The sequence below is a fragment of the Anoplophora glabripennis genome, unplaced genomic scaffold (genome assembly GCF_000390285.2).
Source record: "Anoplophora glabripennis isolate ALB-LARVAE unplaced genomic scaffold, Agla_2.0 scaffold200, whole genome shotgun sequence".
Taxonomy (NCBI): domain Eukaryota; kingdom Metazoa; phylum Arthropoda; class Insecta; order Coleoptera; family Cerambycidae; genus Anoplophora; species Anoplophora glabripennis.
The window spans coordinates 315719-340320 of NW_019426072.1; the positions used below are offsets into that span (position 1 = coordinate 315719).

Here is a 24602-nt window from a genome sequence, read left to right on the forward strand (position 1 = left end):
ATGTTTGTTGAAAAAATTTCAAATTTCAGTACATATTTTGAAAAAAAAAGAGTGAAAATGATTATAGAGTTTCAGTGCTTTCTATATTGTATTAGCTTTCACGGTGAATAAAAAAATATTACAAGTAAATAATTTTACTAAACCAATCTTTGATTAATTCTTGTAATAGAGATTTATTATGCAACTTTAAATTTTTCGTTGTGTTGATATCCATAAAAAAAACTACCTACCTCTGATCACATTTTTTATTAAAGAAAACAAAAAAACAAAACATTTTATTATTAATAAAAAAATGTGATTATATGATGATCTGACATTATTATGTTATATAAATAAATGTGAATGAAATATCTAATAAAACTCACTAAAAACACAAATAAAACACACACCAACACTCGCCAAACCTAACCAACAATAAACAATAAACCCGCTCAATGTACTGCCACAGCTCATATTAAGCTGTGGTACTGTCATTAACGGATAAGCGAGTTTTTCAACATTGATAGAATAGCATAACTCACACTATTCATTAATTCCTTAGAAAATATGCGAAAAACCCAGAAGGGCAACTAGGGGCAGCTGAAATTTGTTTTGTTCGTTAGCTTACAGTCTGATCTACAATTTAAACTAGGTATTTTCCCCAGATAAATGATAAGAATATAGTATCTATTTATATTACTTTGATAACTGTGACCAGATAATTCAATTTAATTTTTGAATTTTTGAGATTTCAGATTTAAATATTAGTATTACAGCAGATCACAAATTTCAGGCTGGGGACATTAAGCACCGATGGCTCTTGTAAATCCTTTGACACGCGAGCGAATGGCTTTGTTAGGTCGGAAGGCATAGCGGTAGTGGTTTTACAAAGAGCAAAGAATTCAAAGAGGATCTATGCCCAAGTGGTCCACGCCAAAACAAACTGTGACGGCTTCAAAGAACAAGGAATCACTTTTCCATCCAAATATTCTCAAATGGACCTGCTGAATGATTTTTACAAAGATTGTGATGTGGACAGATTCAGTTTGAGTTTCTTAGAAGCTCATGGTACAGGTAAAGAGTTCTAAATATTCATAGATCACTACTCAATAGTGTACTAAAAATTTTTGGTTACCACACTAGGAACTAAGGCAGGTGACCCACAAGAATGTGATGCTATCGATAGCATCCTCGTTAGCGGTCGGAAGAAACCGCTTTTGATAGGATCTCTTAAATCCAATATGGGACACACAGAGGCAGCTGCAGGTCTTTGCTCCATTATAAAGGTATAAGCAGCATAAAATATTGCTTATTGACAAATAACTAATTCTTGTAGTGCGCTCTGGCAATGGAAACTGGTTACATTCCTCCAAATATCCATTTCGAGACACCCAATGATGAAATCAATGGGCTAGTAGAAGGTAGAATGAAGGTCGTGGTGGACAAAACACCTTTAGAAGAGGAAAATGCTTTAATTGGTAACAATATTGCATATGTCACGTATAAGATGTTTCTCAGGTATATTATTTTTTTTTACAGCTGTCAACTGTTTTGGCCTTGGTGGCGCAAACGCTCACATATTATTGAGAAGAAATCTAAAGCGGAAGTCCATATCTAAAGAAAACCTGCCCAGATTGGTATGCGTAAGCGGAAGGACGGAAGAAGCCATTACTGCATTGACTGATCAAATTGACTCTAACGGAATGGATGCCGAGTACATAAGGTTATTGCACGAAGTGTTCAGGTAAAACAGTGAAAACATTTTATAAAAAATCGGAATATAATGGTAATTTGTAGGAAGAACATACAAAATCACCTGTATAGAGGATACACTATAGTGTCACAATGTGGGGGACTCTCGAAAACATCTGCGTTTTGCCCAGAACAGGGCAAAACTCTACATTTAGCATTTGGCAAATTAAATGACTGGTATGAAATTGGCAATGAGCTTATGATTTTCCCGAAGTTTCATGAGTCTATCTTAAGGTAAGTTTTTTTCTTCGAAGCTCCTCCATGTTTGACTGATTTCGCGGTAGCCGTCTTCTCCTGAGGTTAGTATATGTATTGGGGCCTCTCCTGAACGAGTACCTTTTTTTTTAAACACGAATGCGACGTGCTTCTTCACGACCCACGTCGTGCTAGTGGAGCATGCAGCAAGTTTTTCATGGAATCGTTTTCTTCTTGCTTGGGTTTGTTCGTTTCCTACAGGGCGTTTTATGATCGCACCCCATCGCTGGAACGAACGGCACTGGCTTAGCTCTTCTGGGGCTTAGGGGTCGGTACCGGTACTTCACCCTGTGCTAGGCCTCCAGGCGAGTTGCCCCTGTTATTTTTTCTGTGAGCGAAAGCAGCAAGAAATGCATATTTTATTGGAATACCCTGTATTTCAGTGGATATTTATATTTTACATGGAATTGTGCAACTTTTTCGTAATAGGTACTGTGTCAAAAATCTACTGTTTCCGATATATTAATATTTTAATATAAAAAATGACATTTTCGGCGTTACACTTGATCGTTGCTGTTACTGATATACTTATTTTTTGAGATACAATCTAAGTAAACGTCACACATATTGTACTAGGTTCACCGTAAATTCTGAAGTAGTCACTGTTTATAAATGTCGTACAGAGTATTCACAAAATCGTAACAAATGTTATCTATATCAAAGACAAAAATTTTGTTTTTTTTTCAAATAGAACTTCCTGTATTTTTTAACAGGATGTGAAGGACCTTCTCAAAATCTTAACTTTCATAATAGGTGTTATATATCAGTTCCTCATATTTTACAATATTTGTCGCAATTTCTTTATTTTTAATTTTTTTACCATAAATAGCGTCGACTTACTACCAGCTTTCTTATTCTCATTGAATTTTTAGTGAACGATTTTTAGCAAAATATTGATAAAACAAAATTTTATTAATTGTTACAATAGATGTTCGAAAATATTTCCTCTTTCTACACAAGTTAATTCGGCGAACGATATCAATGTGAACGTCTAGCATTTCTGGTGTAGTATCAAGACAAGCTTGTCTTATTCTATTTATCATATCGTCACGAGTAGTCGGTGGCTCTCTCTATATATATATATATATACCCTGTCTTTTACAAACCTTCACAAAAACAAGTCAAGTAGTGTAAGGTCACATGATCTAGGAGGCCATGGCAGTGGCCCAACTCGATCAATTCATCTATTAGGATAAATTTCATCAAGATAGGCTCGGCTTCTTCTCTTGAGAAATTCATTACGAACAAGTAACAACAAAACCATACAAACTATTAATTAATTAAGAATAACTATTTGAATCACAGAAAAACACTACTTCAACAGTCAAAGCTAATGACAGGAAAAACTGTTAACAGTTTGTTTCAATGTCATATCAATGCCTCCGTAGGATATTTTCAAAAATAAACTATCGTAAAATATGAGGAACTGATATACAGGTTCGGAAAGTCCCCATGGTACATCGGCCGTTACGTGAGAGCGATAAAGTAAGTCATAGAAATATAGCTATAGTGAAGACGTTTCATAATCTGAATAGTCACCGCCCGTTTCGGGTTAGAAGTGGGAGTGACTATTCAAATTATGAAACGTCTTCAATGTAACCATCCTTGTCTATCGCACGGATTTCTTTACTTTACTTTGTCGCTCTCATGTAAAGGCAGATGGACCATGTGGATTTTCCAGCCCTGTATAACACATATTACGAAAGTTGTAAATTTTGAGGTCTTTTATATTCAGTTAAAAAATACATTTGAAAAAAAAACAAAATTTTTGCCTTTGAAAAAGATAACATTTGGTACGATTTTGTGAATACCCTGTATGACATTTAAAAACAGTGACGACTTCAGAATTTACGGTGAACCTAGTACAATATCAACATGTATTGTGCGAAGTTACAATGAAAAATGTTTAGTAAAATAAATTGCTTTTGTATAGCGACGTGTTTAAGTGTGATTAAGTTTTCACAACGGAATTTCAAGAAATAGACTATTGACATGTGTTTTTAAAAGTTAAAGATAGCCTCTTTATAAATATGGCTCTCATTCAAAGTTACGTGTATATATATACATAATCAGTATTTTCAGGATACAAGATAATTTAACAGACAAGAATATTGACCTTTCAAAAGTACTCCTTGGTGAGCAGATATCCGATAAAGATTCCATCCCAGTACTTGGTCCAGTAGCAGTCCAAATTGCTCTGGTACACCTTTTGAATTCAATAAACATCGAATGCAGTGGCAGCTTTGGATGTTCTGTTGGAGAGTTAGTTTCTGCTTATTACAATAATGCTTTATCATTGGACGAAACGATCGATTGCGCTTGTATCTTAAACCAAGTTATTTTAAATGAGGCAAAATTACTTCAACCACCCACTAATAAGGTATGAGAACATACTAAAGTGAGTTCAAAAAACCTATTACACTTTTTTTTTCAGAGAAATCATACACTAACTGTAAATCACACCATGCACAACGACTACAGTGCAAACGGTAACGTCTTTATAAAATATTTCAACCTGCAATTAATTAAAAGAACGGTTTCTAGGTGGAGTTCTAAAAAGCCTAATAGAAGAACTATCTGGAAGTGCAAGGCGGGAAAATAAGTTTAAATCGGCCGATTTAGTGAGAGCTTTAACAAAAAATCGCCACAATGACATCGATGACATGAAAACGAACTGTACTGTATTGAAAATAGGCAATTTTCCTCTTTTTGACAGTAAAGAATTTACTATAATCTCTCTTTTTGGAGGTAACAGTGGTAATAAGGTTGTGGAGTTTCTGGAAGGAATTGGAAGGTTCTGAAATTTCTGTAAATAGTTGCCTATAAACATTAACTGTCTTTATTGCAGCTTATATATTAAGGGTTACAATCCCCATTTCGAAAAACTGTATCCACTAGTAGATTTCCCGGTTAGCAGAGGCACCCCCATGATCTCTCCCTACATCAGGTGGAATCACTCTGCGGAATGGTTCGTACCACAGTTCCATTTAGACCACGTTAATCAGACGAAACAAGGAATCAAACATTACAGAATCGATTTGTCCGATCCTCAGTGGGCTTTTATCGCAGGACATGTAATAGGAGGTAAGATACGAAATGAAGCCGAAAATGATTCTGTTCATCGTATGTATGAAAGTGTTAGATGCCACTGCAACTTGTCTGCAGTAAAAATAATATGACATCTTGCATGAAGTTCCTGATTAGACCTATCAGTGATTTTATGCAAAAAATGCATTTTTTTGGTTTTTGTTTATAAAACTTAAACTAACGAAGCAATCTGAATGCTCTAAAGAGAACATTTGTAAAGAATCGAAATATGTATTTTTTGCCGCTGAATCCGAATCTGCCTTCAGATTTGGCCCAAAGGGTCTGAGTTTTCGGAAAAATTAAAAAAACAGGTCAAAATTCACAAAAAACGTCATTTACAATTGATGAAAGTTATAAAAAATCAAATTATTCTACCAGCTCACTAGACGTATGATTTTTTACTCGTTTAATTCCAATTTATCATCATAGAGTCAGACAAGCTGGTCCAATTTCATTCAAAAACAGAAAATATATCAAAATGCTTAAAAACGTCATTTTCATGGCATAATTCGTGTTGCAGAGTTCTAGATTTATCTTTTTATCCACCCACCCATTTATGAATTCATACATCTTCCTATCCAGTCGCTCAGACATGAATACGCATATTTATTCATCCACCTGTACCATCTATAAAACCCACCCATCTCTAAATAGAGGGACTAAACGAAAGTGTAACCCTTTGCATAGATCCTTTGAAGAAAAGAGGACACGTTATACCAACAAAAATAAGAATGATTTGTAGATATCGTTTTTTTTATCTCCGTTATCTCATCTCCCACTACAAAAAGTAGATGGATAGATGGGTGGATAGGTTTTTGAACTGTTTTTTGATTTTTCTCGAAAACTCAGACCCGCTGGGCCAAATCTGAACGCAGATTCGGATTCAGCGAAAAAAAATACATAGAAATACATGGTTCTGAATACCAGATCCGATCCTTTTTTTGTGGGGCTATGTATTTAATATAAATTAACTAACATACTTAAAACATATACTACATTATTAACTCAAATTTTAGGGAGAGTTTTATTCCCTGCTACGGGGTACCTGTACTTAGTGTGGGAAACATTCTCAATCGTATACGGCGTATCTCTGAAGGCTTCTCGAGTCTCACTGAGGAATTGTAAATTCTTGAGGGCCATCGGTATGCCAACAAAAGGCAGGGTAGAGTTCACAGTGTCCATCCTGAGTAGCAGCGGGGAATTCGAAGTGGTTGAAAGCAATTCCACTGTAGTCACCGGCACTATAAACTTTTTACCGAAAGATGAAGGGAATACCTGGAACTTTGCATCTCCAAGTTTAACAGATCATGGTAAAAAGTTGAGCAAAAAGGAAGTGTATAAAGACTTGCGCTTGAGAGGATATTGCTATAGGTAAAGTACTGTTTTTTTTTAATTATTTTTACGTTACTAAATTTTTTTCATACTTAACATGAAATTCATAAACTACACTTTCTTTGTAGCGGAGAATTTAGCATGATTGAAGAATATTACTTCAGTGCTTCCACGGCATACGTGAAGTGGCAAGATAATTGGATTACGTTCATGGACAATGTGATGCAATGCAAGATTTTACAGAACGACAGTAGATTGTTGGAAGTTCCCATATTTATCTCCCAAGTAAATATAGCGGCGGACGTTCATTTTGACTGGATAAGAGAAACACTTGAAGATACGGCTCCACTCGTGCCGGTTTACAGCGATATAACCACAGGAGAAGTAACGTAAGAACAGATCTTTGCAGGACGTAACTTTAAATGGGAGTCCATTTTTTAGGAATAATAGTATATGTTCCTTAGAATACTAATCTCAAATCCTTACCCACAACCAAATGACCATTGCACAGTTTAAATTTAAGCAGATTTCGATCCTGATCCGAAACCTTACGAAGAGCAACGGAGGCTAGATTATTTACTTATTTTTGTGTATTTCATTTATAATTATTTATTTATGACTGAGTTTTCTGTTAGATTACTTGTTAGGTACTGTTTCACGGTTTATCTTATTTAAAAGAATTAAATTTTCGTTTATAGGGCTCTTTGTGGAAGGTGGTGTTGAAATTTGCTTTTTAATAAAATTCTCCACCTTTCTTTTAAATTATGACATTTGGTAACAGTGTATACTGTAGTTCCCAAGTGTGTACCCAGGGCCCTGCGACTAAGTCACGCCATTTATTTGAGGCCACACTAGTTTCTCCAGTGGCGGGGTGTGAAAAATTACTAAGAAGGTTAAAAAATGTTTCCTTCATGATGGAATTTGAGAAAGCAAACTTATAATATGTATCTTTCTGAAAGTGAAAGGCATCCCCTGTATAAAAATGACTCTCATTCAAAGTTATGTCCTACATATTATAGATTTCTCCATTATAAAAAATAAACTATATATAAAAGATTAAGTTGGTGTTGCAAAAAGTTAACGTTTTCGATATTTGTTAAAATATGGGTGAGTATTTAATAAAGAAATATCTTGTATTAATTATTTTATGACAATGTTATCAGATGTGGAGGAATAACCATATCTGGAATTGTGGCTAGTACCATTGCAGGAAGGAAAAGTTTAAAGAAGCCTTTATTGGAGACCTATGAATTCGTTCCCAACTTCACAGAATTAGATTTGCACAAGTCTGTTAGAGTAAACGTTCAAATAGTCATAGAAAATTCGTTGGTACGTAAATTCAGAGCTGTGGAGCTTGTAGATGAATATTCAAATGACGAAGCGGAACTTTTAACGCCTATTATAAAGTCGGCTGTACGAGACGAGCCTCTAATACAACATTCTGTTAAAATTCTGAGTGCAAATAAACTTGATGTAGACGTTGAAGTAGAAGACAAAATGTTAGAAACCGAAAGCAACGCAGTGCTTGTGATCGCTTCCAAAGTTATCCAGAGGCCAGAGGTTAGCAGTGTATGAAAACGTGATGAATATTATACCATTCTGTTGCAGGTTATGAAGTCAGCTTTCACGGCTGTAAAAGAAAACGGCTTCGTCATGTCCCGTGAAAGCCATTGTTGTGATACTGTAAGCGACACTTATCCTGACATTATAATCGTAACCATGCACAAAACACCGTCTGAAACTTTATTACTCCTTCGGAAAAAGTCTCTTCAGCGAAAAACGCATGCATGTATAGAAATAAATTCCTCGGAAAACTTCTCTTGGTTAGCGAAAATGCAGGAGACCATTAGCAAGAACTTGGAGGAAGACCTCATGCTCCATTCCAATAACCCAACGAGTGGAATTCTGGGCTTGGTGAATTCTTTGAGGAAAGAATCGACTAGCATGGACGTCAGATGTGTTTTTCTTATGAATGAAAGTGAAAAGTTCAATCCAAACTGTGACGAGTTGAAGAAAAACATGGCAATCAACGTTTATCAAGGAGGACAATGGGGCACTTTTAGGCATCTGCTGTTAAGGGGCTCGAATATTCTAGAAAAGGAACACTGCTTTGTGAATGTTACATCGAGAGGGGGTTTGTCCTCTTTAAGTTGGATACAGGGTCCCCTTAAACTCCATACGATACCAGAATCAGGGAAGGAGTTGGTACACGTAAGTAAAGACTGCAAACACAATATTATAAATCTTGACAACTTTCTAATCTAGGTGTACTATGCCTCCATAAACTTCAAAGATGTAATGATTGCTAGCGGAAAAATTAATATAGATTCGATAATATCCGATAGACTGGATCTTTGTTTGGGATTTGATTTTTCTGGAAAGAACAAAAGGTAATTTCAAACTGAACATTTTCGAAACTAGTACCTAGAAACGGATTTCTTAAGTGATGAGGGATATTTCTGTCTTGAATTGTCAATGTCAATTTTTTCTTGGTGCAATATAGGTATTGCTTTTACACTTGCTTTATTGCAATGGCACCTGAACTTTAATACTCCTTGTACTTCTTTTTCAGAGGATGCCGTGTCATGGGTATCTTCCAGAAAGGATGCCTAAGCAATTTATTAGTAGTTGACAAGTCTCAAATATACTGCGTGCCCGATGCGTGGACTCTGGAGGAAGCAGCCACAGTTCCCGCAGTTTACACCACCACGATTTATGCCCTAATTATGGTAATTATAATAAAACTGTTAAAGAATCATGTGAACTGACAAGTTGTTAATGCCTAAATGTGATGCAAACGGTATCTGTGGTTTTAGTCTCCTTTTTAAATTATTTCATTATTTTTCAGCGTGGTTGTATGAGGAAGGGCGAAAGCATTTTGATCCATTCTGGCGCTGGAGGTGTTGGGCAAGCTGCTATCAATCTCGCTCTTCATTACGGGTGCAAAGTGTTTACCACGGTCGGCAACCATGCCAAACGGAAATTTCTTAAGATGACGTACCCGGAACTGACAGGTTTACATTCACGGTATAAGTGCCATATGTTGTAAAAGAATACTGCAAAATAAACACAAAAGTCTTATACATCACAAAAATTAGTCGGTTATGCCGTTATCCTATAATTTTTTGTTGGGCCCGAATCTAAAGTCCAGGGTCAGTTGGTGTTTTGACCTTAGGTATACACTCCTCTAGAAAACGGTCAGTGAATGGAAAACATATCATTGCGTTATAACTCCCCATAGTAATAAAAAGTATGGTAAAATTATTTGAACTTTCCATGATAACCAGATATGCATCTAGTATATTAAAAATTTTCACGGATGGCGCACTACCAATCGATGTTGGTAAATTATTCCAAGTGGAAAAAATTCTATTCGTTAGAAAAAATTGTCTTGTTCTGGATTTAAAATTTTCTTTTTTTAGTTCCAAATCGTTGCCGCGTAATCAGTTGTCTACATCGTGAGTGTAAAGCACAGATAGATTTCGAAAATTATATTTTAAGATTTTAAATGTAATAATTAGATCGCCTCGAATAGGGCGCTGTTAACAATTTGTGAGCTTGGCCATCGATAGACGTTCGGTATAACGTTCAGTGAACGTTTTCCAATAACTTTTGATCGGGAATGAGATCGATACACTACACCGAACCGGCGTATCCAATAATTGGTCGCACATAACTAGATTACAGTTTGTAAGAAGTTCGGAAGAAAAATTTGGAAAAGTGGTCTGACCTTGATAGTTTCGAGGAATTTCGCAATACTTTTTATTACAGTGCATAACCCCGAAGCTTCATAATTCCATAATCTCATAACCCTGGATGTACGAGAGTGTAGACCCACAAAAATCCTTGGGAGCATGGATGTCATCCATCAGGATTCTAAAACTACGTGACTGAGTCCAGAACCCCATAACTCAATGACCCCGTAATTCGAGGATATACTGATTTGTGTTACAAAGTTGGGAAGTTTCAAGAAATCTTTTTCCTTAACCACACTTGTAATGATGTTTTTTTTTAAATCAGGTTTGATAAACTAAATTTATTTTTGTCTGCTTCCATAGCTGAAGATATCATATGATGTACGTCTCGATGTACGTGTTACCTATCCAGAGCCTGGCCTCTAGTGAGTGATATGTAGGTTTTATTGAATATGAATAAAAGAAATGGTAAATGAACCAATTCTTCATTCTGATAACGACAGACTGTCCTATGTAACAGGATTGTTAGACTTTTTGTTTATTTTCATCTACGTCATATGGCATTTATACGGCAGACACTTTGTGCAGGACAGTAGTGTTGAAGTTATATTTCGACGTTTTTTAGATGAAAATATCGGCAATTCTCACGATGAGACATTCGAACAGATGGTGTACAAAGGGACGAACGGCAGAGGCGTTGACATAGTCCTAAATTCCTTGGCAGAGGACAAACTGGTAGCATCAGTGAGATGTCTCGCCACCGGAGGCAGGTTCCTGGAAATAGGAATGTTTGACATGTTGAGCAACAACCACCTCAACCTGTTGCTTTTCAGGAAGCAAGCTAGTTTTCAAGGCGTTATGTTGGATCAAGTATACGACGAATCCACAAAGCGTGAAATTGGAAAAACGTTGCAGAAACTAATTGCGGAGGGTGGTGTTAAACCTTTAAATAGGAACATTTTCAAATGCGACGAGATCGAACAGGCATTTCGATTCATGGCTTCCGGTAAACATATGGGCAAAGTGTTGGTCAAGGTTCGAGAGGCTGAAGAACACCGTGTCGGAATACCTCCTAAGCACAGCTTGTGTGGCATAGCCAGGTATGCAGATGTAGGCGATGTTTAATCAGAAACAATGCCAATAATTATAAATTTTCAGGTATTACTGCGATCCTGAGAAAGTGTACATAATTATCGGCGGTTTAGGAGGTTTCGGTTTGGAACTGGCTAACTGGTTAGTCCTGCGAGGTGCCAGGAAGCTAATGTTGTCGTCAAGGAAAGGAATTAGTACTGGATATCAACACTATAGAGTTAGGTAAGGTCAGATATTTTTTTTAAAATAAGAGCTGAAAACTTATTTACAAAGTAATCTGTTTCTATTTAAATTAGCTTTTGTTATCACATACCCTGAATGATAACGAAAATAACGGGTTTCCCCATCTTATTACTGAACTGTAAATTTTTATCAACTTAAGTAATTTTCCATCTATTCCTGACTGTCTCAACGTATAATACAATTTATTTCTTCTTATTCTGCCACCAGATTGTTTAAAATCTATGAAGGGCCTTTTTTATAACTTGAACTTTCTGTTTTTGTGTCTCTTAAAGTATAAATTTGGTCTATTACCAATCTACCTTTCCGATAGTATCTTTGGTATTCTCCTATTTCCATTTCCATTTTCCTATTAACAATAGTTTTTGTATGCATAGCTAAATTTTTATAAGCCACGTTCAGTAAAACTACGCCTCTTTAATTTTTACGTCCTGTTGTATCACCTTTGTTTATAGATCGGCAGATATACTATTTCCCTCCAAACAATTTTTTTTAGTAAACAGTGCATCCACATAAACAATGCTTTTCGTCTATATTTATATATATATATATATATACTTTCTTAGATTGCTAATTATTTTTCCCACTTCTCTCAAGGTCAGTGTTTCTTTTACATCGTGACTTGTTTGATCTCGCTCTTCTTCCTCCTCATTTATATCATAGTTCTCTATTATTCTATTTAGTAACTCACGAAAATTATCTTATCCATAATTTCAAAATTCTGTCGTCGTTGTTAGTATCGTCACTCTTTATTTTTATAGAATATTTTTGATTGGTATCCAACTTTTTAATTTTTTATCCCTAACTAAAAGTTCCCTCGGAGTGTTTCATTACAGTATTTTCTCTTTTTTTCTGTATGTTTATACTTTTACGCGGTCTTTCCTATTTATTGCTTATTTCGAACCACGGTTTTTCTGACCTCGTTATCTTGTATTCGCATCCTCGTTATTTAATAACCTTACTATTCCTCTGTTACTCTTAGCTTTCCATTTCCATAACAAACTTGCTTAATCATATAAAGCAGCGTAAAAATAAACAATATGTACACCGACGCAAATAAGTTTGTGTTAGACTCAGACAAAGATTGATTCGATTAGAAAGAATACATAGGCACGGCGATTTGGGTTAGCTGTTATCTGGAGCTTTGTCCAGTGCCCATTTGTGGGGGGAGCCATCTCAGACTCAAACTTATTTGTGCCGGTCTGTACTTGATTTTCTAAAGAAGTGGCAATCACAGTCATATTATTCTTTAAAATAGGTTATGGGAGTCTCAGGGAATTACCATCAAAATATCCACCGCTCCTGTGGCAAAAAGAGAAGGTTGTGAGCAACTGCTCGAAGAAGGCTCCCGACTAGGTCACATCTGCGCTATTTTCAATTTAGCCCTGGTACTGGAAGATGCGATTTTTGAAAACCAAACTCTAAAATCATTTACCGCCACTTTCGAACCCAAAGCTATCGCCACAAGGCACTTGGACGACCTTACGAGAACAATTTGTCCTGATTTAAAGTAACGTTATTGTGATTTCGTCTGAATAATATTTATTGCGGTTATATGTATATTTTACAGAGACTTTGTTGTATTTTCGTCCTATGTTGGTAGAAGAGGCAATGCTGGACAAACAAACTACGCAATGGCGAATTCCGTGATGGAAAGGGTATGCGAGAAACGCAAACGAGACGGATACCCGGCACTGGCAATCGAATGGGGCCCAATTGGTGATGTATGTGTAAAAATATAATATTTTAACTGGTGGCAGCAAAATTATTATTACACCTTAATCAATCTTAGGTCGGCATAATTACCGAAACGATAGGAGATCGCGATATGGAGATAGGCGGAACTTTACAGCAGTCGATTTCCAGCTGCCTTCAAGTTTTGGATACATTACTGACACAAAGGGAAGCCTCTGTAGTGTCCAGTATGGTGGTGGCAAACAAGCAGGAACCAATATCTACGGATAATATTGTGGACGCACTTATCAATATTTTAGGTAATAAATAAGGTCTTTAGCTTTTCGATTTTGTTAGTGGTAAAGTGTAGAGAATATTTTATCAATTTAATAAACGTTCTCTAGGACTACGGGATGCCAAATACGTCAGCCTACACTCCACACTACCGAAACTCGGCATGGATTCAATGACAACCGTGGAAGTCAAATTAACTTTAGAGATAGATTTCGGAATATTTCTTTCTACAAAGGACTTGAGAGGGATGAATCTAGCGAGGTAACATTCTAGGGTGTTTCTTACTATTTCTCATATTTTATTTGAATAACCGATATGAATATGTAGGATATGACGGTCAGCGGTCTAAGAAATTTATAGCAACATTGGGTGTACTCCAAGGTTACCTGCTGGGTTCTCTATTTTTCAATCTTTCTCTTAATGATATTTTACCAGAAATTTATATTAATTGTGTTTATACATTGACAACAAGAAAATCTATAGCATTAACGATTGTTTAAAATTCCAAAGAATCCTTAGTACAAATAAACACTTGGTGTAATAATTAATTAAAAATTAACGTAAAAATTTTCAATGTGTACCTATTCTATAAAAAAAAGTTTGATTTCAATAACGTGATAGAAGACAGCATACTTCCATAGCCTCAAAGAGCAATCTTTTAATGAAGACATTGCCATTAGTAGCGCTCGGTATTAACATCTAAATGCTCCAAATATGTCTCCTTATCTTTTATCTGTTGCAATTAAAAGGAAATGCGATGGTTATTCTGAACACTAATGACTGTGAAGAGAGATTTTAAGAGACTTGACCCTAGATGTCTACAAATTGTTGGCATTAGATCCAACATCGAAGGTTTAAAAACGGATCGTGAAGAGGTGTTCCTGTGTCCAGTGAGTTGTTAAGAGCTTGCAACCTTCCGAAAGCCGCACTCCACGTCCACATAGGCTGCCTAAGATTCATAAACTTAAGTAACTCAGACATCTTAGTCAATTTTGATGGGGACTTCCTGTTCGCTAAGGTGCTAAGAAAAGGACATTGAAACTATTATGACATGTGTCAGAAACTAGGTCTTGTTACGTCTTGTGGAAAGAAAATTACTATAAACAAACACATGGTGTTGACGTTAAATCTGGTAATGGCAAATGTTTTCAAGTTTTAAAGACCACATTGGAAACGGCTAAATTCAATATAACGTCCATTTCTAGTTATTGAATCAGACAAGGAACTTATCTGAGAATTATAAAACTAGGCTAACTTACCGTTGATTTAATTAAGCTTTAAAATGAGGTGCTTCTCTATAGGTCGTGAGCTGTGAGATTAGAAAGAATGAATCTCTACATTGCGCAACGGAAAAAAACAATATTCAGTACAACAGAGTTCAATACATCAGAAAAACATAAAAATTACAATATATTATATAACTATAATATTTACTATAAAATACGAAATTGAATCCAAAAGAAATGTCTGTATACGAACATAGCACCAAATGAATTAAGTTTGTTAAGGAATCACCATGACAGTTCTAATACTTCTAATAAAAAGGAAATGCTAAACACTTACAATTTGTAGTCACCGTTCTCTCGAAGAAAACAAGATGGCTGAATGTAGACGGAGACGGGAATTCGTATATACGCGTGTTTCATAGTCAACTATGATATTTGTCGTAAACTCAATACTATGAATTACGGTACCAGCATCTTAATCGGACGAACCTTTCACTTCGTCTCCACTGCTGTAAACTCAAACTGCGATATAGGGTGGTCTATGACTGTTCCTCTCCTCTCCAATCCATCGGGCGTTATCGGTCATCACCGTATCCGAAACCCACCCGCACATATTCAAATTCAAAATAAATATTTTCACAATTAAGTTTAACATAATACAGTTTAAGAGCTTATTAACCAATTAAATGATTCATGTATTAGTGATGTAGTGTTAGAAGTAGTGGATATATCTAATACATAAAACGATATTGTTACTTCAAACTATCGTATTGGTACAGATATGTGGATGATACGTTTATCATTTGGCCATATGGTAAGGATACCTTTGACGTTTTCATAAACCATTTAAACGACCATCATCCAAATATCCGATTCATTTTGGAGGAACAAAAGGGGATATAATTGATGTTCCTTGATGTCTTGGTAACTAGAAATCAGCGCTATCTAGCCCATAGGGTCTACAGGAAATCTACTGATACTGATAGAAGCGAATATAATCGAAGAATTATTAGTGTTAATTATTTGAAATGGACTGTATTATCGTCTTCTGTTATTTATTAAAACACTTGAACTTTGTTGTACTTAACTTTATTCTGCGTGGTGCCTAATTCACAATTGCTAAAACAGATGGCGCCACGTTATCTTTGCCTTTTATTACACTCACCACACGACCTAAGCCCCATTTCATCGGAGGCAAATTATCCTCTTTCACTAACACGAGTGCACCTTCCTGTAGCTGCGACTGTGACGTTTTCCACTTATTCCGTTGTTGGAGTTCGGAGATATACTCTTTGTTCCACCGCTCCCAAAAATGTTGCTGTATTTGTTGAATTCTCTGGAAACGGGACAGTCTGTTTTCCGCAATTGGCTTCAAATCGGGTTCCGGTATTACAGTGATCGATTTACCAGCCAGAAAGTGAGCCGGAGTTAAAGGATTGAGATCGTTTGGATCAGACGACATTGGAAACAACGGACGTGAATTGAGTATTGCCTCAATTTGCAAGATTACAGTGTAAAAATCCTCGAATGTTAAAGATGCGTTTCTTAAGACTCCACGTAAATGGTATTTTGTACCTTTTACGCCTGCCTCCCAGAGGCCACCGAAATGCGGCGCATGAGCCGGAACAAAATGCCACTGAATCCCTTCGTTGGCTACCGACTCTATCAAAGGTTTTGAATTTTCAAACAAATAGCTACCTAGAGACTTACTTAGCTCATTTTTTGCGCCTATGAAATTATTGGCATTGTCCGAGTATAAGTGAGACGGACGGCCTCTACGTGCCACAAATCTACGTAAAGCTTGTAGAAAAGCTTCGGTTGACAATTCGCTTACCAATTCTAAATGGATCGCACGAGTGGAGAAACAAACAAATACTGAAATCCAAGCCTTTTCGATTTTAGCCCCGCGGCCCTTTTTATTTTTTAGTTGAAACGGACCTGCATAGTCCACACCAGTTATGTCAAATGCTGACCCCGATTGGAGACGAGACCCAGGTAAGTTACCCATTATTGGTTGGTAAGTATTAGCTTGATATCTAAAACATTCTACACATTCCTTTACAGTTTTCTTAGCAAGATTGCGTCCACATATGGGCCAAAACATTTCCCGAATATTTGCTAGTAGCAATTGTGGTCCTGCGTGTAATAAACGCTTGTGCTCGGATGTAAAAATTACCTTGGTCAAATGATGTTTGTTTGATAACAAAATCGGGTGTTTTTTGTCAAAAGTAAAATCTGCATTAACCAATCTTCCACAAACTCTTATTATACCATGAGCGTCTAAAAATGGACATAAACTTAAAAGTTTACTATTACAGTCGATTTTTTGTTTAGTCAACAGCTCAAAATATTCTTGTGGAAAAGATTCACGTTGAGCTAATTTTATTAAAATTTTAAACGAATCATTAATTTCGATAAGCATGAAAACTACGTAACTCAATTGATTTTCTGCTATTATTAATGAATCTTACTAAATATGCAAAGGATCGTTTTAACCTTAATAAGTTTGAAAATTTTTTAAATGCAAATAATTCTTCATTGGTTGCCACAACCGTACATGTATTTATATTTGTTTTCATTTCCGGTAACTTATCACATGTTAAGTTTAAATTTAAAGTTGGCCACTCAGCTTCATCGAGTAATAAAAATTCCGGACCAAACCACCACAAATTGTTGTTTAAAATATTTTTTGGAGATATGCCTCGCGAAATTGAGTCGGCTGGATTGTTTTTTGTTGGCACATGTCTCCAAACAATGATTTATGACCCATTTACACAAGGCCAGTTGTGAAGACATTCCACTAAGCCAATCCAACATTGGCATCGTGTAAATGAGACAGTCCTGTAAACGGAATGTCTCCAGCCATTGTCCCAAGCCACTCCACTAATTAGAACGGTTTCTAATTTTAGGAGCCAATAGTGTCCCCCACCACTCAAGAAGTGGATTGGCTTGTGTAATGGCATTTGTGAGAACGTACGTTCCTAGCCAAGCCTAGCCTAGCCCTAGCCTATCCATTCTACACAACCGTATATACTAGACCACATAGATTATACAAAGATACTAGCCTGGCGGATGAAGGAGTGGCCTACGTGTAAACTTCAATTGAATTTTTATTGGATTGTCCTGAACTTTGTCATTGGATTGGCTTAATGGAATGTCTTCACAACTGGCCTCGTGTAAATGGGCCATTAGTTATTTCTTGTATCTCGGCTACTCTGTTGTTCACGAAAGGTTTTAATTGGTTTGCTTCAGTGCGTAACCACCCTAACACTATAGTCGAATCGGTCCATAGGAAACAATCGTCAAAATTTAACTCTATCGCATTTATAACCTTAGTTATCATGCGCGCCAATAACAGAGCTCCGCATAATTCTAATCGCGGTAATGTCGTTGTTTTTAACGGTGCTACTTTCGATTTTGTAAATAATAAATGAATAAAATTTTCTCCTTTTTTGTTTGTAGATCGAATATAAATACATGCTCCATATGCATATTGTGATGCATCCGAGAATCCGTGAAATTGTATTTTTATAGGATCGTCGCATATAATCCTTTTATTAATTTTTAACTCATTTAAAATCGGAAGTTCCGCTCTAAACCTTTGCCAAATCTCATTTAGGTTGTTAGGTAGTGATTCGTCCCAACTTAATTTTTCTGCCCACAATTGTTGTAATAGCATTTTGGCTTGAATAGTACAAGGACTTACTAATCCAAGCGGATCAAAAATCTTGGCTATACATGACAAAATTGTTCGCTTTTTTATTTGGTCTTGAGCATTTATATTAATCGAAAATGTAAGGTAGTCTTTTTCACTTGCCCACACTAAACCTAAAGTTTTTATTTCATTGTCCTTTTCCGTTAAAAATTCTAAATTTTCTTTCATTTCTTCGCTCTTATTTTCTTCGTCAAAATTATAATTTGACCGCCATTTTCGTAATTTAAAATAACCTTGTTCTAATATATGTGAGATTTTATCTTTGATAATCATCGCTTCTTGTTTATTGTTTGCTCCAGTTAGTAAATCGTCGACGTAAAAATCTCTTTTTATAATTTGCGATATGTTAGGCTGCTCTAATTGATTTTCCTATGCGATTTGCATCAAACATCTTATCGAGAGAAATGGTGCGGAAGCCGTTCCATATGTCACCGTATTTAACTGAAATACCTTTATTTGATCTACGGGATTTTCGCGCCATAATATTTTTTGTAAATATCGCTGTTCTGGTTTTATGAGAATTTGCCGATACATTTTCTCTATATCCGCAGCCAACACAATATTATATTTCCTAAACCGAATTAAAATTGACACTAAGTCGTTTTGAATTGTAGGTCCTACCATTTGTAGATCATTCAGCGATAGTCCTGTATTCGTACGCGCCGACGCATCGAACACTACCCGCAATTTTGTTGTTAAACTAGTTTCGCGTAACACGCCATGGTGTGGCATATAGTATCCCGATTCAACATTCAAATCTTCTTCGATTTCTGTCATATGATTCAATTTTTCGTACTCGTTTAGAAATGAGGCATACTGAATTCGTAAATTTTCGTCCCTACGTAATTTTCTCTCTAAATTAAAAAATCTTTGTAAAGCATAATCTTTTAAATCTCCCAATTTTTCTACGTTCTCTTTAAATGGAATTGAAACGACAAACCTCCCATTTTCGTCGCGCATAAAATTATTTTTGAAATGAATCTCGTATTCTTTTTCTTCAGATGATAAAGGATTACTTACTACGGATTCTTCTAATTGCCAAAATTTCGTTAACTGCTCTTGGATATCTATAACTTGACCTACATTACATTGTACATTTTTACCCGGAAATCTTGTCGGCCCTGAAACTATCCATCCGAGCCGAGTCTTCTGTAAAATCGGTCCGCCTTGTCCCAAAGTTAATTGACCAATGCTTAAAAGGTTCCAAAAAACGTCTGCGCCTAACAAGATATCTATTTTATTAGGTATGTAATACTGGGGGTCTGCTAGTTTAATGTTGTTAGGTATGACTAATTCTCTTTTATCGCATTTTACGCTCGGAACAGTGCCCGTAATTTTGTCCATTACGCAACGGTCAACGCTCGCATTATAATTACTATTTATCGATCTTATTTCAACATTACACTTGTAGTATACATTTGAGACAACATTATTTATCCCGGAAATCTCTACGTCAACCTTTGATTTCTTCAAACTTAATTTATCGCATAATTCAGTTGTTATGAAACTCGATTGAGAGCCGCTATCTAATAAAGTTCTAGCCAAATGTTCGCGTCTGTTAATGTCCTTAACATAAACTCTTGTCGTTGATAAAAACACATTTTGTGCTAGAGCATGATGCGAATTTAACGAATATTCTGAGGAATTATTGTTCCCCGTGTCGGCACTACTGGACTGTGACGCTAAGGACGCCGTGCCCTGACCGCTTGTAGCATCTTTCGCTGGAGTACGTATACTCGTGGGCGCGGGAACCTGGCGCTCCGCGACGTCCGTGCCACCTGTTTGTCTAGAATTATCATGTAAGAGAGTGTTATGTTTGGCTTGGCATTCTCGACAGCCGCTGAATCGGCATTCTGTTCTATAATGTCCTTTACGAAGGCAAATTATACAAAGCCGATTTGTTCTCGCAAAATTCATTCGTTGTGGTACCGAGACTGACCTAAATTCTTCACATTGATACAAATAATGATTCTTTTTGCAATAAATGCACTTTACCTCCGCCTTACAATCGTTATTGTTAGTGAGCAGTGATTTACTGGACCATTCCCTTTTTGAAAAACGTTTTTCTGAATTTGAATTAGTTTCCATTGATTCCAGAAAATCAGCTCTGCCTATTAAAAAATCTTTTAAATCTTGTAGCTCTGGTACATCGTGTCCCGATTTAAATTTTTCCCACTCGCGAGAGGTTTGCGCATCTAACTTGTTCGTAATGACATATATTAATAATGTACCCCAATGCTCTGTTGGTTGTCCTAATTTTTCTAAAACGCGTAAATGTTTTGCAACTGTATCTACCAAGTCTCTTATTTTTCCCGATGATTCTTTTTGAATGTTTTCTATTTGAAAAATGGCCTTTACATGATTTTGTACCAACAGTTTATTATTATTGTATCTGTCCTTTAGTAGCTCCCACGCGATTTCGTAGTTATTTGATGTGAATTCCAACGCTTTAATTACCTGAGACGCGCCTCCACTCAGAGCCGCTCTTAAGTAATGAAGTTTTGAATATTGTTTATCTGCTTATTGTCATGGATTAAGGATTCAAAAATATCTCTAAATTCTAACCATCCCTCGTATGATCCATCAAATTTTGGAAGTTGAATTGTTGGCAATTTTATGCTGCCTAAATTAACATTTTGTGAAGCCAAGACTTCGCTTGCCGAATCCGAACCGCTTTGAGTTTGAGATTGCATTGCCGCCGCTGAATCCGGTACAGCGTTTGGCATTTCTACCTTTGATAAAATCGTTTTAGCCACAGATATCGTTTCAAAAAAACTTTGCTCCATTTCTTCCCTATCTTTGTATTGTTCTGTGACATCCTCCGCGACGCATTCAATGACATTCTGTATGTGCTCATACTCCGTTAATATTTGCTCAGCTCTAACGCTTCTTTGACTTAATTCTGATATTTGCATTTCGTTAAGTTTACCTTGCTTAACCTCATTTTGCATTTTTTGCACAAATTTGGAAAATATCGTTAATCTCGCCTTTACAGACGCCCGCTTTTTCTTTAAATTTTAAACATTTAAATCTTCGGCCATTTTGCCGTGTACAAATTGAAACAATACGCAAACACAACAATAAGGATATGTAAAAATAGGAAAAACTCTCCCCTGGAATTTTCGTACTGGCTTTACCGTTACCCTCAATAATTGCAGTTCTCCTTTCCTCCCGCGCCGACTCCGATCGCCGCTCAGCTGCCTTCCAAAAAACTTGTTTGTTTTAGTTTAGATACGCATACGCCTCGCCCGCGCCGACACTGATCGCCGCAAACTTCTAAAAAACCACCTGTTGCACGCCTCTCGTCCCACGCCGACTCCGATCGACACAGAACTCCTTTATTCGCACGTGCTCTCGCTTCTTGCTGCGTAGTTGACCAGCGTGACTCTGGTACTGGATCACCACTAGGTTGCTGGTTATTGCACTGGTCCGCTTTATTTTCTCCTTTCTTACAATAAAACACCAACTAGCACAAATCCGGACGAATGACCATTTTATTTATTTGAAATGGACTGTATTATCGTCTTCTGTTATTTATTAAAACACTTGAACTTTGTTGTACTTAACTTTATTCTGCTTAATAATATTACGTCCTACATTGCTTAGACTCAAACCTCAAACTCACACTAATCTAAAACGCGCTCGTGCGCTCTAGCCCTGGTGCCTAATTCACAATTGCCACAACAGATGGCGCTACAAACATAATATCTCCAAATTTAAATATTTACTTTTACAATATAACAATTAGTCAACAGGACTAGAGTACCGGAATATTTGGACTCTGAACTGAAACATCTCATTGGAGTTTTACAGGCAAATGATTATAAAGAACGGAATATCAACGTCCGCAAAGGGGGAAATGACGAACTGAACGATCCAGAAGGCCTGCTCCAAAAATGGAGTAGGTGCAAGGTTATTTCAATACACGAAAAATCCAACAGAAATTAAGGCCAGTGAAAGATAGGTTTGACGCTTCTCTTCTGAGGCTTATCGCAAATCTTTTTTTTTTTTCAACTTTTCCAACTTTTCGTGTTTACTTTGCATTTAAAATTGCAGCCTCAAGAAAAAATCTTATGATCCTTTTTTGCAAAACAAGTGTATGTTGAGGTCTGTGATGTATGTAATGTTATTTCTCGAAAATAATACATATTTTTTCTTAAAAATACCACAGTATATTTTCACATTTTTGAGGTTTGTGATTTTTCCTTTAGATAAATTAGTCCAAGTTTCGTCTTCAAGGTTATCTTACAAAATGTGATATTTTTTCAAAAATCCACATACTGTATCTCGTAATAAGTTTTCCTAATTAATCGTAAAACGGTGAAATTTAATGTTAACTATTGAATTTTGTATTTCAGGTTGAAGGAGCTGCATGAAAAGAAATCGGGACTTTGCCAGAACAGCGCGAACGGAGACCTTGAAATAGAAATGATTTTTAAATTGTCAGAGGAAGAACTAGATAGCAAAATATCAAGCGTTCGAGTAGTACCTGAGCTAGATAAAATTTCGGGGCCAGCTAAAATAGTATTGTTTCCTGGTATTGAAGGATTTGCTACGGTATTTGAAAACCTTACAAAAGTGCTAGGCCGGGCCGTGGCCTTACAATATCCGGCAGATGGCCAAACTACCAGTGTCTCAAAAATCGTAAAATCTCTGGTGCCTGTGAGATGTTATATCTTTTAACACGAATTTGTTCACGTGCTTTTTATTCTAGGTGGTGGAGAAGCTGTTGACAAAAGATGAACCCTTCACGATTGTGGGTTATTCCTTCGGCGTGCTAATAGCAGCGGAGATAGTCAACATATTAGAAAGTAAAGGATACGCGGGAACTCTGATATGTATAGACGGCGCTCCGCTATTTTCGAAGACTATAATGAAGAATTTAAATGAGGAATCTGAACTGTTCGTTCAGAACAGTTTGATATACCAATTGTTGTCCTGCTGTATACCACTTGGTGAACTTGCTAAAAATAAGGTAAACCTTTTTATATTCGTAGAAATAGAACAGTTTTATAACTTTGTTGTTTTACATAATGGCATACATATTTTAATTTCAGGTGGATATATTTAAATGCCAAACATGGGAAGAAAGGGTAAATCTTGCAATCGAATCAGTTAAAAAAAACGCTCCGCTCAAGGCGGACTATCTAGGCTTGGTCTCCAACACCATCTACAAGCGGATGAAATGTGTTGATAATTACGTGCCTTCCTACAGAAATTTAAGGTCAAATGTAAAACTGTTCAAAGCAACTGCTTCCATCATTCAAGATATCGCGGATGACTACGGATTGTCAGCGTTCTTTGAGAAGCCCGTCGAGATTCGGTTGTTCGAAGGAAATCACGAGACGATCCTAGAAAACGAGAAACTAGCGGATGCTATAAATACTTCCAGTTTGATGACAAATTGACATTATGTAGAAATGTATTAGGTACCAGAAAATAGTTTTTTCTTGAAACAACAAATATTCGTTATATCAAAATAAATTTATATTTAACATGGTGATGATGGTATTTTCTGATTTAAGGAAAGAAATTCTTTAAAATTTAAAGAAGATTAAAAAATCTGTCTAGTTATTTTTTTAACTACCGAAATATTTTTTTACTACTAGGGAGTTTTTTAAACTTTTCTCTAAATTTCATTCAATATTTTGTTAAATATTTTATTGGTTATTTCGGGTTAATAACAACAAATGTGTTCAATACGTGTGACATAATGCATAAAATTTGGAGCAAATACAAATTCTGGCCAGATTCCGAATGCTGATTACAGAACTGGCAATGAACCTGGTTGACGTTCCTACACAGGTAGTGGCAGCTCTGCAAGTGGCTGTGCTACGTGGTTCGATTTAGTGCTCTTTCGATTTCTAGACACTAGGATGAATCATCACCCTATATGTGGTCTCTGTTTCTTAATGTTGTTACGCTACCTCACAGTTCAAACTTCGTAATATCCGAGTAACTTTAGGTCCCCGAAATCCAAACTCGGAGTGGTTTTCCGCCGTTGGCATTGCATCTTTGACAGCAGCTCTGCCAACAGCATCGGTCTTCCTCGGTGTCATCTGCTATTGCATGGTGATTTTGGGCTGCTCGGAATGGTTCTTGGGAGCGACGCACAGTGGGGCAGAATCCCAAAAACCTGGCCAAAAGTCAGAAAATAAAGTTTCTAGTTCGGTAATTTTTACTCTTGGGTTGGCTAGGGTAATATCCTAAGTCTCAGAATATATTACTATTAGAGTCAAATCCCCTATACCAGCTTCTTAA

The 24602-nt window shown here is 36.4% G+C and overlaps 1 protein-coding gene across 1 annotated transcript; it reads left to right on the forward strand.

Moving 5' to 3' along the window:
* The first annotated feature begins 444 nt into the window (after window positions 1-444).
* On the forward strand, window positions 445-23842 carry LOC108907709 (fatty acid synthase). Its single transcript, XM_023457263.1, has 26 exons — window positions 445-631; window positions 773-1053; window positions 1123-1265; window positions 1316-1457; window positions 1519-1723; window positions 1777-1965; window positions 4069-4366; window positions 4421-4475; window positions 4531-4780; window positions 4835-5070; window positions 6090-6444; window positions 6534-6794; window positions 7569-7965; window positions 8014-8616; window positions 8671-8795; window positions 8978-9134; window positions 9254-9419; window positions 10726-11200; window positions 11259-11414; window positions 12691-12942; window positions 13003-13156; window positions 13225-13426; window positions 13511-13661; window positions 22700-23003; window positions 23056-23316; window positions 23399-23842. Exons 2-26 carry the CDS (start codon window positions 975-977, stop codon window positions 23747-23749), a joined length of 5967 nt encoding a protein of 1988 aa, XP_023313031.1. The 5' UTR covers window positions 445-631; window positions 773-974; the 3' UTR covers window positions 23750-23842.
* The last annotated feature ends 760 nt before the right edge of the window (window positions 23843-24602 follow it).